At 46.7% G+C, this 15925-nt stretch overlaps 1 protein-coding gene across 1 annotated transcript in view; it reads left to right on the plus strand.

Moving 5' to 3' along the window:
* Nucleotides 1-14683, plus strand: part of pcdh15b (protocadherin-related 15b) — a 215784-nt gene extending 201101 nt beyond the window's left edge. Inside the window, exons 34-37 of the mRNA XM_048233553.1 lie at nt 4622-4643; nt 5700-5773; nt 9213-9342; nt 13884-14683. Of these exons, the coding sequence (XP_048089510.1) occupies nt 4622-4643; nt 5700-5773; nt 9213-9342; nt 13884-14681 (1024 nt within the window). The 3' untranslated portion in view covers nt 14682-14683. The remainder of the gene's footprint in view (nt 1-4621; nt 4644-5699; nt 5774-9212; nt 9343-13883) is intronic.
* The last annotated feature ends 1242 nt before the right edge of the window (nt 14684-15925 follow it).

Genomic DNA, 15925 nt, shown 5'->3' on the forward strand with positions numbered 1-15925 from the left:
GTATTGTGAACACTGGGAAGTGAGGGTCGGGGGGATGGGGGTTCCTTTGTAAAAAACATTTTTTCCAGTTTCCAGTTTCATTTAGTTCAAAATGAGATTGTGTGCATGTGTGTGTGTGTGTGTGTATCTGTGTTATTGATTTAGTTAAGTATGTGTTTTAAATCACTACAATGAGCTTGGAGATGGTGAATGGAAGCAGTAGTTCTGTTTTTCTTTTTTCTATTCTTTCTTTTTCTTCTTTTTGTCATTTTGACAGTCGATTTGGTTACCCAGAAGGCTCTGTTCCATGTTCACTTAACTTTGTCTGAAGGCTTTTCTCTGGGGGGAGGAATTTGAAATGAGGCTATAATTTAGTTTTCCTTGGCTGCACATATGTATTCCATAAAAACATTGTTCAAATCCCCTCTTCATGCTCTCCGCCTCCCTTGTCTGCTTGCCTCTCTGTTTCCCCACTTTCCTTTGTCTTGCTCCTGATGCCATCACACTGGTCGTGCGGGTATATTTGAGCACCAATGCATTATGTAAAAGCCTTCTCTGAACGAGCCATTCAACACAAGTTCCACCTGCAGAAGCAGGGAAAAAAAGACAATAAAAAACCCCAACACATTGAGCTGCGGGAGCTTGTCACTGACGGCAAACTTGCGTGAAGTGCTCAATGCCATTCGATCTTCACTGTGGAATTCATGAAGGCAGTGAGTGAGTGAGTGAGTGAGTGAGTGAGTGAGTGGGCAGAGAGGCCCTTATGAGGTCCACGTATTGGTTTTCCTTTAGAGCTCAGTCACAGGCGATTTTATGTCCTCAGGCAGCAGTGTCCAGCTTGTAAGCACAGGACGTCCATCACCTAGTGTGAGTCAGGTGAAAAGGAGAGTCGTCAATCGCTGGATTTTGTATGCAATAATACAGTAAGCAACAAAAAAGTCAAAGATGATACCACTTGATGTGGGTGAAGCAGCCTTTCTTGCCTGTGTGATCAAGTGCACTTATGCTTTAAAAACAGATAATATTTACAGCATTCGCAGTGTGGAGGATGACTGTGTGAAGCTCCCGAACACAACATTGCACTACTTCATAACAATGTATCAGAGCGCTTTCTTGTCCTGTTTTAGCGCAGTAATGGCCATACAAAATACTGCAGAAGTGTTTAGCATTACCACTGGACAACACACACTCACACACACAGACACATACACACACTCTCTCTCACACACAGACACACACACACACACATACACACACACACACACACACACACACAATAGTCTGCCTCTGCATATGTAAGCCTGACCTGGAGCAGCTCCTCCGTCAGCTTATCGGACACTGAATGCAAATCCCTAAGATTGATCATGCAATCGATGGCGCTGTCCTCCCCTCAGTTCTCCTCCCCTCCCCTCGCGCTGGGGAGAGTTGGCCAGGCATTCACGGACAGGCGTGGCTCTGTCGGCGTTCCTCTCTAATCCCCGTTTAAATGAGATGACCTACTCAAGAGATCCACCTACCGTCACTAAAGAGCCTGTTGTTATCACTGTTGTTGATGTGTGAGGCTGAATTGCGTCTCCTTTTCTCCTAATAGAGCCAGTGATGCCATAAATAGCAAGTTAATGCAATGCGTCTCCAGGTGGCACAGGCACATATGAATTAATGTAAGCGTGAAGGAATGGAGAAGAAATTAAATGATCGATTCCACAGTTTCCTTTGTGATAGAGTTTGTTCTCCTTTAGGTTACCCCCACACACACACCTCTCTCTCTCTCACACACACACACACACACACACACACACACACACACACACACACACACACACACACACACACACACACACACACACACACACACACACACACACACACACACCACCACCACCACCACACAGCACAACTACAACCAAACCACCCAAAAACTGCATGACCTCTGCCTGTGGATAACCATGCAGTAATCCCACTTTGTCATTTTAAGCCATGCTAAAATGCTTTCAATTTCAATTTCAGTTGGCTTAGTTTGAAAGAAATTGTGTTGTATACTTTTTTGTACATGTCTCTCCCCTAGTCATTCAGGTTGTACTCGGCCATCTTAGAATCTCCCAGGATTCACCTTCAGAACTTGCATCTTGATATACAGTATCATACATCATAGATCTATTTCATGACAGGTCCACCTCCAATCTACCCAATACAGTTGTTCTCACCAAATATGTTATGTCAGTAAATCCCAAAAAACTGAAAAATAACAAAAATGTTTTTCAACATCAAAAGTGAGTCCTTTATCGTGTCCTGGTGTTGCAGCAGATTCCTGTTTATTGCATGTACTGTGTGAATTTTCAAAGCATTATTGCCCTAAAAACAAAATACTTGATCTTTAGTCCTTCTGACAGTAAGGCGTTGTAATTGCCTCTCATGGCCATAACCAGTTTTGTATTTTTACTATGAGCTTCCTGAAACATTCCATGCCTTTTTCCATTATTACTAAATGAGTAGATTAACCAATGAATCTTAACAAGGGACATATGGCATTAGTCCAAATGGCCTTTTGTAAAGACAGAATTACTGTCGCCGGATATTCCCTGGTCAGACATACAAATGCTCTCATTAAACATGTAAACAGCACAACAGCTGCAAGCAGCAGAGCGAGAGTTTTGGTCAAGTTGCGTCATGGACACTCAGCCTGACAGGTGAACTCTTTGTTTGGGAGCTGTGGGCACTGTTTTTTTTTCTGGCAGATTTATTAGAAAATGTATGGACCCACCTCACCCACCCATCCATCCATCTCTCTCTCTCTCTCTCTCTCTCTCTCTTCTGTTTCTGTTCTCTCTCTCTCTCACCCCACACACATGCTGCAGGTCCGGAGATGAATAGCCACCTCCTGCTGTGGTGTCACTTGAATGCACTGCAGAAGAACGATGAGTGCTCACTCGGTCACGCCACCTTGGCATCGCGCGTGCGCGTGCGTGTGTGTGTGTGTGCGTTCATGCGTGTGTGCGCAGACAGGAGAGCAAGGCGAGTGAGTGAGTGAGCGAGCGAGCGTTCCAGGCATGTCACTTCAAGGCCCAGACAGTGAGGGGGGCCAGACGCTAACCACACGCAGATGCTGGACTGAGAGCAGATAGTTGAGCATTATTAATTAACCAGCCGACGGGGCCCTGCAGCGGTCCATTCATCTCAGCGCTGCCTGGATTGGCCCGGGCCGGCCTTCTAATAGAGCCGGTTATTTATCACGAGGTGTCCAGAACCGAGCGGGAATATTCCGGAGAGAAAGGAGCGGGAGGAATTTCCTTGGATGAGTGTCATCGGTCACTTGGAATGCAACACTGGAGGGTAGAATGAGGTTGGTGGGGGTGGAGGTGGGATTCCTGCAAGGATGGATGGCAGTGTTGGGGGAGGATAGTAAGGTCTGCGTGTGTGCGTGTGTGTGTGTGCGTGTGTGTGTGTGTGTGTGTGTTGTGGAGAGGGGTTGAGGGGGAGTAGAAAGTAAGAGGAGTGTAGGAAGTCCTCTGAAAGTCACATATCCTTGTTTAGCGATAAATCTTCATTCTGAGCTCCTCATTACGCCCCCATCAGAGAACAATTGGAGCAATTTAGCTGTGATGGTCGGCTGCCTGCAGAGAATTTTAATTTCCAGTGTGTGTGTGTGTGTGTGTGTGTGTGTGTGTGTGTGTGTGTGTGTGTGTGTGTGTGTGCTCCCAATGCGGCTACTCTGTTCAGTCATGTACACACACACACACACACGTGAAGAGCGCACGCTGTCACTAACACACAGTAAGGTGCACACACAGAAAACAGACACAAAAAATGTTGCTTCCTACACGCACACGTAACACCCCCCATCACCACCACCACTACCCCATCACACACAAAATATTCTGCCCCACACACACATAAACATAGCAAACTCCAAATGAACATTCTGTAGAAAAATGCAAAAAATCTCATTTACATTCAAATAAGACGCTTGTGTTGTTGGCAGATAGAAGGCGTTTTTTTTTTTTTGGGGGGGCATTGCTGGGTGGATCCTGTTTTGATGTGAGCAGAGCCTTTGATTTGCAGCAGTGTGTGGCTGCCCTTGCCTGATGAATGGGACAGCACATTCCTGTACCAGCACATTCACCACAGAGCCAGTGCAGGCCTTCTTGTACGAAAGTTCAGGACAGAGAAACTTTAGCATGAAACAGAAAAAGACGATGTCCGATGTAAGACGATGTAAAATGATGTCCTTTATTTTCATGTCACATCTGAATCTACTCACATTACATTGTCCTTACATTCTTTCTCTGCAGCAATCACATCTTTTCTGTCACTCTCTTTTCTCTCTCTCTCTCTCTCTCTCTGTCTTATACTGTACCATTGTGCCCCTGCTTTTATGCATTTTCGCTGACTAAGACATAATAATAGAATAGATTTATGAGTAATGTGTTTTGTGTCAGCCTTTGCAAGTAAAGTGTGCCATTCCATCACCGCACCCGTGCATTTGAAAGAGAACGAAGGGCCTAGAACAGGACAGTTGATTTAAGCAACCCCACTTCTAGAAGATAGCACAGCATCTATAATGCTTAACTTTCACAATGCCTGTAGGCTGTTTATCTCCCGTAATCTCACTCCCTGCTCTCTCCACCATGTTTGTCCATCACAGGAGAGGCTACGGACATCAGGAGGTAAGTGTTTTCATTTCCCCCCCTGAACAAAAAAACAAAACAAAAATGCATTACATTTCTCCTGCAAGGCATTTTGTCTCTGCTGGAAAAAGCCAGTCCATTTTTATCAGTAGATAGAGCTTGATATAAAAAATGATTTTCAGATCAGTATTAAAGACAGAAGGGGAGAAAAGGGGAAAGTTTTTGTTTGTGTGTTGGGATATTGAGTTGTTGGGGTCCTCTCCTAAAACTGCTGAGTTGGCAGACCGGTCATCTCGGTTGTGATTGATGGTGAAAACACAGAAAGGCAAAATTGTCTGTTTTCTTTTTTATCAAACTCAACCCTGACCTCCTGCCTCAAAGCCTGTCCCTTCTCCTCGCCTTCTCTCTCTCTCTCTCTCTCTCTCTCTCCTTCATTGTTTTAATACAATGCTCTCTTTCTTCTATTATTTCATCCTCCCCTCTTCTCCTCTTCTTCCTCTCCTGTGTCTCTCCATCCTCCCTGTCCTCGGACTGATGGCAGCAGCAACAACTTCTGTCGACCTTTCTTTCTTTCTTTGCTTTCTTTCTTTTCTTTCTTTCTTTCATTCATTCTTAATGGCTCACTTCCTGTCTGTCTCTTGCCTTTCAGCTCAATGTTCTCTTTTTTTTTTTTCTTTTCTTTCTTTTTATGTATATCTGTCTGTCTTTCTTTCTTTCATTCTTTTTCTTTTTTTCTTTCTTTCTTTCTTTCATTCTTAATGTATATCTGTCTTTCTTTCTTTCTTTCATTCGTTCTGTGTTTCTGTGTGCTTCTGTCCTCTCTCTTCATGCAGCCTTGTTTTGTCGAGCTTAAACTCCATCCTCCTCCTCTTCCTCATTCTCTTCATCCTCCTGCAAGAGTTCGTTCTTTCCCTCTCATTAGGTCTCTTTGTGTCATCTCTTTTATTTTCTCCATCCTTCTATCTTTCTTTCGCTAGATCGCTCTCTCTCTCCTCTCTCTTTCTCTCTCTCTCTCTCTCTATCACACACAGACCCACACACACACTGTCTCTTTGTGTCTATTTGAATGGATAATGAGTCTCCTTTTCTCGACAGGAGCTCTCAATGGAGTCGGGCATCGACCCTGGGCAGGACTATTACACCCAGGATTACTATAATTATGAACACGGGTGAGCGACTTCATCACAGACAGGCCTGTTGCTTCCCAAAACAGCAGCCACTTCTGTGCCCTCTCTATCTTTCTCTCTACACACACACACACACACACACACACACACACACACACACACACACATACATACATACATGACACACAGTGAAGATACTGTGGAGGACTGAGCCGGTTGTAACCTAACAAAGCAGGGTAATGGTCTTACATCCACAGAGGAATTGAAGCCTGTGAAAAAATGAGTCATTGTTGAAAAGATGAATTATTAACAAACGGATGTATGGCAGTCATTATACACTACAAGGGATTATAAATAGGGCACACTCTCGAGTTAGTAGCATTTGTTTCTCTGCAGTCTGCCTGCACACAATCACACACACACACACACACAGGTGTCTGCATGTGTGTCTGCGTGTGTGTCTGTGTGTGTGTGTGAATGCGTGTCTACATTTGTGTGTGTGTGTGTACAGCCAACATGCATGTGTAGGCTATGTAAAACTCATACATCAGCCCTGAGAGTTTCTCTGCATTGATCCCGGTAGCCGGTGATGAATGCGGGCGCTTAAAGCAGCAGGGGGAATGTGATTGGTCTTCTGTCCCGAGCACAACTGTCTCAACCAATCAGTCTTCAGGCCCCACAATGAGAAAAGCCCAGATGGCATCTCCAAGATGAGACATCGCCAATGCAGATTGGCTCAGGAGCACACATGCTGAATTAAGCTCAAGGGATCCATCACACACACACACACACACACACGTTCTCTCTCTCTCTTTCTCTCTGTCTCCATCTCTCTCTCTGTCTCTATTGCACTCGAGGGAGACGATGATGATGATCATTTCATGGGATGAAAGATCTGAATCTCCCAACCGGTGCCTGTGCACAGCAGATACATCCACCTCTTTTCAACTTTTAATTAGAAATTCCAAGACACACACACACACACACACACACACACACACACACCCATCTCAGTCATCTGATATACCATATTTCTTCTCCCCTCACACACACACACACACACCTCAGTCATCTGATATACCATATTTCTTCTCCTCCCCCACACACACACACACACACAGACACACACACACACACACACACACACACACACATCTCAGTCATCTGATAGCATATTTCTTCTTTCCTCTGACTGGACTGCCGTAATTGGCACAAGACACTACACGCCAGTCATGTGCAATATGAGTGTTTTATTGGAGGATTTCTTTTTAAGAAAAAAAAATAATATAAAAAAATACAATTTATAAGTAGGGCTAAGGTTAGGGGTTAGATTTGGTTCAGTAATTGTTCAACAATGATTTTATATACTGAACTTGGATGTTAACAGATGATCTGTTAAGCCTCTGTGGCCACACTATCTAGAGTCTTACCAGTTTGGGTTTAGAAGGGCACCACCTCATGAATTTTCTGAAATACGTGTTCAGTCATTTTATGAATTCAGCCAGATATTTTAGCATTCTGAATGTAGCAGACTTGGGGAAAATAATACTTTTTTGATATTGAATCGTACATCTTTTTGTGATGGTTGTGGTAAACAGTGAAATATTTCATTTCTGTGGTGGCTCTGCGGTCTCCCAGCGCAGCTAAAGTTCTAGGGAGCTCAGCGCTGCCGTTTGTCTTCCCGGTTGAACAGGAACACACCTGCTCACACTGATCAATTTGTTTGATCGGTCTGTCGCTGGTGCCCTTCAGTGGTGACTAAAGGGTCTTCAATATTTCAATACAATTCTTTCACTGTTCCTTTTGTTTTTTTCGTACCAAACTTTTTCTCATCTCTTCAGGCGGTGTTGCTTTCTTGTCAAGTCCTTTGTATTTTTTTCTTTTCTGTGTTGTAAATCCATTGTGAAAACCATCTATTTTACAGCTCCAAGTCTGGAATCTGTTTTTGTTTTTGTTTGGAATGACTTGCTTCAGAAGTAAAATGAGTCAGACGAGGTGTCACTCCTCTCGGCTGGAATGACTCCGACCTGCGGTCATCACCCTCCGCCATGTGGACGAGACTGCCCCCACCTGCCCTCTTGTTGCATCAATTCTGACTGGTCACGGCTGTGCCACCCTCACACCAGCTGCGTAATCCGCCGCGCTGATGCCAGCTAATCTCTGTTTGCTTCGGTTGCCGTGGCGTCTCACGCCCGCTCAGATGGGGTTTGTGTTACTTTAGCACGCGGTCGCTCTGCCTCGTCGCGAAAACCAAGGTGACATCTTGGCACAGTGCCAACTGTGTGGTGTCGTGTTGCGCTGCGTCAGGGCTACCTGCGTAATCCGCTGCTCTGTGGTGCCACCTAAGCTGCTGACTGCTTGCTCCCTCCCACACACACAGACAAGCACACACACCCACACACACACACACACACACACACTCCCCGGGGTGCCAAAATCCTTCTCACCTGGGGCGCCCCCGGCTGTGGCACTTTTGACCCCACGTTTCCCCACCTGCCCCCTTTCCCTGGCGCTAACAAGATGTCCCGACAGCGTCGGCCTCGACCTTGGCACCGGCGGCGAGTGCCAGTCAAAGGAGCTTGGAGCAAATAGGTACCGTGGGTGAACTCTGGCTCGCCGTGCACCGCGGAGAGAATGGGAGCAGCGTGTCAGCGGACTCGCACTAATGCCCGTGAAGGAGAAATCCCATTAAGGGGGAGGCGGGGAGGGAGAATCAACACAGACAGATACAGACCAAAAGGCGCCCGGGGGTTCACTGCTAGGCCTGTCTGTAATTGAGGTCCCTTGGGCATGCAGCCACTGACTGTTGTTGTGATGCGTTGGCAAATTGAGAATGAAAATGTCAAGGACTTAATGTCTTAAGCAAACCTCCAATCCCCCCCCCCCCCCCAGTAGGCCAGACGCTTTGCAGAGGGAATGATTTGCATGCATGTGGGCAGGCGTGGGAGTTGTGCGGAGAGGGTATTAAGTGTATATTTTTGTCCATAATACGCATTCAGAATTGTGGCTTCATATTGTGTTGAGGACTGGATGTGGTATTGGTGCACTGCACTGAGTGTGTGCTGTACCTGTAAGGCATCTGAAGTAATTAAGAGCAGATACGTCATGTGTGTGTCTATTTGTGCCTTTGCATGTCTGGGAACTAATGTGTGTCTGTGTGTGCTGTACACTTACAAGGAGACATTGTGCACATCCCAGGTGCTGAACAAAAACGTTTTTAATGAAAAAAGTTTGCACACTCCTTGGTTTATTTTCTCATTTGGCAGATAACGTTTCGACCTTGCGGTCTTCCTGTGTGTGTGCTGTAGCCATCTTCCCTGTGTGTGTGTGTTCTTTAACCTCTCATGTATATGTATATGTATGTACAGTATGTATGTATGTATGTATATACTGTATGTGTGTGGGTATGTATGTATGATTGTGTCTGTGTTTGTATGGTGCATGTGCTGTGACCTTTAACTCTCCCACTCTCCTCCTTCAGGTATGACCTCCCTCAGTATGGCAGCCGCAGGAAGTTGATCTCCCCAACGGGAATGTATGACGAGTACGGAGAGGTCATCATGGAGGACGACGGCAGCTACTACTACAGCCCACAGGACTCTGAGGGCGAGGTGAGCCCTGACTACCATCACACTACCCAGCACACATGTTAGCTACTCTCACACACTGCAAGGGGTTTTCACTCATATTTTGGAATAGAATAGAAATCTTAAAGGTTGTATCAGCGATTTCAGGCCCAAAAAAGGCCCAAACAGACAAATAGACACATGTTAGCTACTCTCACACACTGCAAGGGGTTTTCACTTATCTTTTGGAATAGAATAGAAATCTTAATCGTCTACTACTCAAATGGAATTTTTCACAGACATAGGCCTACACTCAGAAACCTCACAGACAAATAGACACATGTTAACCCCTTGCAGTGTGTGAGAGTGGCTTTCACTCATAAGAGGAGACCCAAGGTCTAACTAGAACCAAGGAGTAGGACCGAAGCACACACCGCTTTAAGTGATTTTTATTAGCCTAGTGCAAACCGACTAACGTTTCAATGCCCATGCGTCTTCTTCTTAAAGCGTTGTGTGATCCGGTCCTACTCCTTGGTTCTAGTTAGACTTTTGACTTCTGCGTCCTGTTCCGTGAGCACCAACCAGGCTGAAGCGCAAGTGACCTCCTTCTAGTGTTTTCACTCATATTTTGGAATAGAATAGAAATCTTAATCGTCCACTCAAATGGAATTTTTCACAGACATAGGCCTACACTCAGAAACCTCACAGACAAATTGACACATAACGTGCACCTGAGCCTAAGTAGGATTATAATCAAAGACTACACCTTAATTAAAACTCAAACTAACTAAACAAAACTAACACATCTATTAACTACAGCGAAGACCGCAGGTCTTACACTAGTCCTCAGCACACAGCCCAAGCCCAACCCATTAACATTAGCTGTGAACAGTAGCGTCTGTGGCCATGAGGAGAAAGCTGATGTGGCAACACTGACACTTTAATGAGCAGGCCACAGCGGGAGTCTGTTAGCGGCAACAGCAGCCTGCTTCGCTATGCATTAACCACTGCCAGGCTTGATTAGCGATCGCGCTACTAGTGCTGCTACTACAACTGCTACTACAGTACAGTCCGTTAACCACAGGTGTGTCCAGTCACTAATGGAGTAGTTAACCCTTAAAGGTGTAGGTTTTTGAACATTCTAAGTTCCGCAACAATTGAAGGTTCTAAAATTCTATGTTGAATTCAATGAACCCAGATATTCTTTAGAATGTTAATTTCCCAACATTCCGGTACTCCTTTAAGGGTTAAGTGAATACTTCTGCCCCTCGGAGACTGCTGGAGTATATTAGTCACTGATCAACAATGTCTCTGTGTGTCCTTTGGAAGGAGTACAATACGTTTTAATTTATTATGCAACTAGGCCTTGAAGCAAATGCTAGACAGTGCTCCCAAATGCTCTTGAATGTTTGTGAATTTGAGGAAATAAATCAAGGCCTTTGAAAGTGTAACTAGACAGGGGGATGTCATTGAAAGTGCTTGAATTTATATATTTATATTTTTTGTGTTAGAAAAGTCAAGAGGGTGCATAATTGTTCAGAAGTGCTCAAATAAGCAAGCCCCTCTCGTTTTAATTGTGGTCTCTGAGCTCCTGCAAAGCCCGCTAATTCTCATTGTAAACATTCTCAGCACTGCAATTCACCTTGATTTGTGTCTCAAACTATGTATGGCATGTTAGGTCCTTGAATTTGATATGATGGAATTGGGCCTGAAATGTCCTTGACCAGTTGAAATTGATGTGTAAGAATGTGTGGGATCTCTTCTGTATTATACATTGTAGTATTATAACAGTTACAAGGAGTTTGGTTTGAAAACAGTATGCTACTTACTGACTTTAGCTGCTATTTTACTTTAGAAAAAAATCCTCCACAGCCAGATAACTGCCCCAATGTGCTTTAGTTCTCTTCCCTGGGTTTTTGGCACTAGCTCATACGGTCTTAGACACAGTCCCTTCACATTAGCACATCAGTCCAGTAACAAGTGCTCCTGGACTCCAGTTGAAACATGTCTTGTTTTTGTTTCACAGGGCAGTTGTAAAATAGCTTAATTAGAGTAATCTACAACAACATGAGTTTTGTATTGTATCCTGCTTTATACCATAGTAGTGGGTTGTGATGATTTTACTGTTGTCCGGTTGAGTGAAATGTAACAGCTGGTATGTGTAATGTGGTAATGAAACCTTTTGGATGACTGAAGGCGTGCGCTGCTGTAACTTGACATGACAGGTAGCCAGGCAGGACAGGAGGGCAGGGCCGAGGGGCAGAGCTCCACTCAGGAGGCCTCCCCTGAGATTGGCCTTCGGGGACCAGCCCCTTGGATCTCCCGAGCAGGACCCGACTGGGCCACTAGAGGGCAGCACTGATTCCAGGCTTCACAGCTCAAACCCTGCCCACAAGCTCAAAGCCATGGTCAAGCTGAGTAAGCTGCTGGCCTCATCTAAGCCCTCCAGCCATCCTTCCCCGTACCAAACCCCCTGGAAAAAGTCCAAAATATTTCCTCTCGCTCCTGACGAGAGAAACGGGGTCGGCAGTGGTGGCAGCGGCGAAAGTAGAGATTTCCCCGTCATGGGGTCGCGAGCACAGCGCTCGGACAGCGTGGACAGCGGCATGGTCATCGACGGCAGCTACTTCCAAACGAAGGAGGTGAGGCCGTCGGCCAAGGCTCGCCTCGGTAAGATCCTGAGCCGCATCAGCGTGGCCACCAAGCTCCAGACGAGGCTGAGGCCCCAGGGGAGCTCTGACCGCAGTGGTGTCCAGTCCGTGAGCTCCGTCAGTGGGGGTGGTGGAAGGGACGCAGCGCATGGAGAACCCTCCGAGAAGGAGAGTGGGGATTCAGACGTTTCCCTGAAGGTGGAAGGGGACAGCGAACGGGACGGGAGTAGCCCCGAATCGGGGAGTGGGAGCGGGGACACGATTCCTCCAACGACCTCACCTTCTGACACAAGCAGCATCGCATCGTCGTCAACAGCAGACGCACGAGAGAGGAGCAGCGTAGACGAACTCTCCGATTCTGATGAAGACGGTGTAAGTCGGCGGTCTGAGGAATCAGACGAGGATGAGGAGAGCGTTTCTGAGACGAAGAGCAGACGTTCCAAATCGGATGAAGAGTCTGAGACAGAGACCGAAGGAGAGACCGACACGGAGAAGGAGTCCAACAGGGAGTCAGAACCATCGGATTCTGAACAAGGGTCAACAGGTAGTCCGGAGTCCGACTCAGCGGAAGGCTCTCAGCTGCAACGATCTGGTTCGTCTGGAAGGACAGAGGAGTCGTCCATTTCCTCCTCCATCAAGTCCTCGCACATGGCGTCCCGACGGATGTCCTCGGCTGGACTGAGCAGAGGGTCAGCATCTAGCGGCAAGCAGAGCTCTAGGTCCTCAGCCAGCAGGACCAGCAGAGAGACCGGATCATCAGAGACGGAACCGAGCAGCCAGACAGCAGAAACCAGATCCAGATCGCGGTCAAGGTCTGGTTCTGCGCACAACAGCAGCAGCAGCACGAGGTCTGGGAGGTCCAAGGACACAATTACAGAAGCGAGTGAGAAAGAATCCTCTGAAGAAGAGGAGCAGAAGGAAGAGGAGGCTGATGATTCAGAAAGCAGGCAGACGGCTACAGACAAAACGTCTAGCAGCTCCGGAGGAAACCTGCAAAGCGCCAGCTCGGGAAAGATCACAAAGAGCATCAGTTCCTCAACGACTGGGTCCTCAACCAGAGCCGGCCTCTCCCCCATCGCCGAGGACAACGAGATGGCCGAGACGGGCGGCACAGGCAGCGGTCGTCACGGCAACAGCTCCAACGATGGGGCAGACGATTCGAATGCACATCAAGATTCCTAAGTTCCACGCATTCAGCACGGTGCAGTAAGACTAGGGGCCCTCTTCTCCCCTCATCTTCTCCCATCTCTTTTCTCTCCAGCGTTAAACTAGCATGGTTGTGCAGGTGTGGTGCTGATGTGATTTGAATTTCTCATGGGGATCTCAGCCTGTGAAGCACGCTCTGAATCTCTCTAAAGTGTGAAATTGCATGTTCTCCTTCTTCTCCACTTTTCAACAGGCTTACTTTCTACAGCTGTTTTCTTTTCCTGGCACTTTCCGCCAACGTAAAGAATGCTGAGTTTGTGCGTGCTCCGTTTGTGTGTGATTTCGTATATGGATGGTTTTGTACTTCGACCTTTTTTACTGTGTGATGTCTCAGCAGCAGTGTACTCATGTTTCATAATGCATGAAAACCAAAAAATACAGTGAACTGAACATCACTGCACAACACATCATAGCACAGATTGAACAGTTTAGAAGAGACATTCAATGACATTCTAAGCAGCATATCTCAGCAGCATAAACAGTCACTTAGTAGACTTATCATTGCTGTCTTTTCTACCAATCCAGTACTTGACCTTCTTTGGCTCAGTACGAGTCTTTCATCATGAAAACATGTTTTGCTGACCAATTCTCTGCAGTTTTTTTGACCAATTCTCTGCTGTTTTTTTGACTGATAACTTGTTTTTTTACTGATTCTCTCTGAAAAAGCAAATAGCTGTTATAGAATATCCTGCAGTGAATGTTTACGGCCTTCTTGTGTCTCTTCTGCAGTATGGGAGAAAGAAGCGCATCAGACTGGTGGTGGACAGGGAGTACGAGACCAGCTCCACGGGTGAAGAGAGCGCCCCCGAGACACAACGCGGGCGACCGCCGGGCGCCCCCCCTACCCATGGCACGACCTCCAGCACGAGCGTGAACGGCAGCGTGTACCTGGCGCAGAACGGCTCGGTGGTGCGCACTCGTCGCTCCGTGCTGGCCAACAGCTTCAAGCCCGGCGGCAGTAGCGGCATTGGCCTCGGCATCGGTTCGCCGTCTCGCCTGGCCAAGCACTTCCGCAAGCTGGACCGGCTGGCGGTCACACACGAGGAGAGGCTTCCACTCAACAGCCCCAACCTGTCAGACTCTGCACCCGAGCACGACGGCACCTCCAGTAACCCCGGGGCTGTCGCCACAACGCCGGACGTGGTCGCTGCCGCCATCGTCGAGCGGAACGACCTCAGCGGCGGCGGAAGTCTCGGCAGGGCCGGCGGAAGTCTCGGCAGGACCGGCGGAAGTCTCGGCAGGGCAGGTGGTGGTGGCGATGATGGTAGTGCCGGCGGTGGTGGCGGCCCCTCTCTAGCCTCCAGTGCCTCAGCAACCGAGAGCTCAGGGTCGAAGGTCAACCTGACTCTCACCCAGGCGCCTGACCGGACGAGCGAGTCCGGCGAGCAGGAGTCGGCCGTGGACAACGAGGAGCCGTCACGGGCGCAGCTGGTGACCGAGTCGCACAGCGACCGGACGCAGTCCGACGAAGAGGAACTGTGGATGGGGCCTTGGAATAACCTGCACATACCAATGACCAAACTGTGACTCAGCACTTTTATATATATATATATATATATATATATATATATATATATATATATATATATATATATATATATATATATATATATATATTATACCCTCTCACTTCTTGCCAGCGCTTTAAGAGCAGCCTGAGAGAAGGAGAGGGGGTATACTTTTTAAATTGTCTAAAAAACAAAATAGCTGGAAATACATACAATGCATTTGTGGCAGTGAGATGAAAATTTCTGGATTTTTTGCATTTGAAATGTTTGATATTATTTAATTTACTTGACCTGCTGCCATTCATCAGAAATGTTTCAAGCGTTTCTCACGAACGATTGACACACAGCTAGGCCTTGAGCGGACTTCCATGTTTGGACGTTTTTTGCCCATACCTATGTATCTCTTACAACTTGGTGTCAACTTGTGAAAAGTTGCTGAACGAAGCAAAACAAAAAAGTATTGTGACATCGATAGCCAACAACAATAAAGACAGCACCAGTTACCTAGAGGGACTTTTATGTGTTGCTTTCTAAATGCCCTCCCTTTACAACTGTGCAACATTTTAAGTAATCCACAAACCATTTGCTTTGCTTTTCCCATTTTTATCCAGACATAAACCCAGCTCACTGACATGTTTGCTGCATACCTAATGCCATGAGACCCTGTTGGCCATTAAGTGAATTTGGTGGGTATTGGTAATGGCAGCGTGATATATCTTTAGCTGGATGAATCCTGCAGTGTTATTGTGCAACCATTCCTTTCTGCCTGCAGAGAGATCTAATGAATCTGGAGGCCTCAGGAGTGGGGAGGAAAATAAACATTCCTCATATAGCTGTCGAGACCATTTAGTTTTATCCGTCTAAGCCTCATGTTTAGGGGTTTGTTGAGAACCATCCACTTAAGTGCTTTTGCATTGTTGTGCTGATGCTTTTAGAAGGAGACATGCTTTATCTCTGCAGAATGGCCCTTTGTTGTGGCCACGTCCTCGGGGTTCGGAGTAAGAGGAGGCAGGCTGGTTCTTGGACTACTGCTGCTGATGTCATTTGACATCCAAACAGGATGCAGCTAAAGGCTGGCCAAAGTGAATACAGGTTACCATCTCCATTGAAAACACCGTTTTCCAGGCCGCAAGGCTCCTGTTCTTGGGTCCTATTTTATTCAGAAATGCACACTTTGGGTTTGTACGAAACGAAAGGCAGCTGTCTGCTGCCTCGCTGTCTTCAGCTCTCTACCGAGTCACTTGCTGTAGCAGGCATCAAAGT

Source organism: Alosa alosa, chromosome 22 (genome assembly GCF_017589495.1).
Source record: "Alosa alosa isolate M-15738 ecotype Scorff River chromosome 22, AALO_Geno_1.1, whole genome shotgun sequence".
In the NCBI taxonomy this organism is placed as follows: Eukaryota; Metazoa; Chordata; class Actinopteri; order Clupeiformes; family Clupeidae; genus Alosa; species Alosa alosa.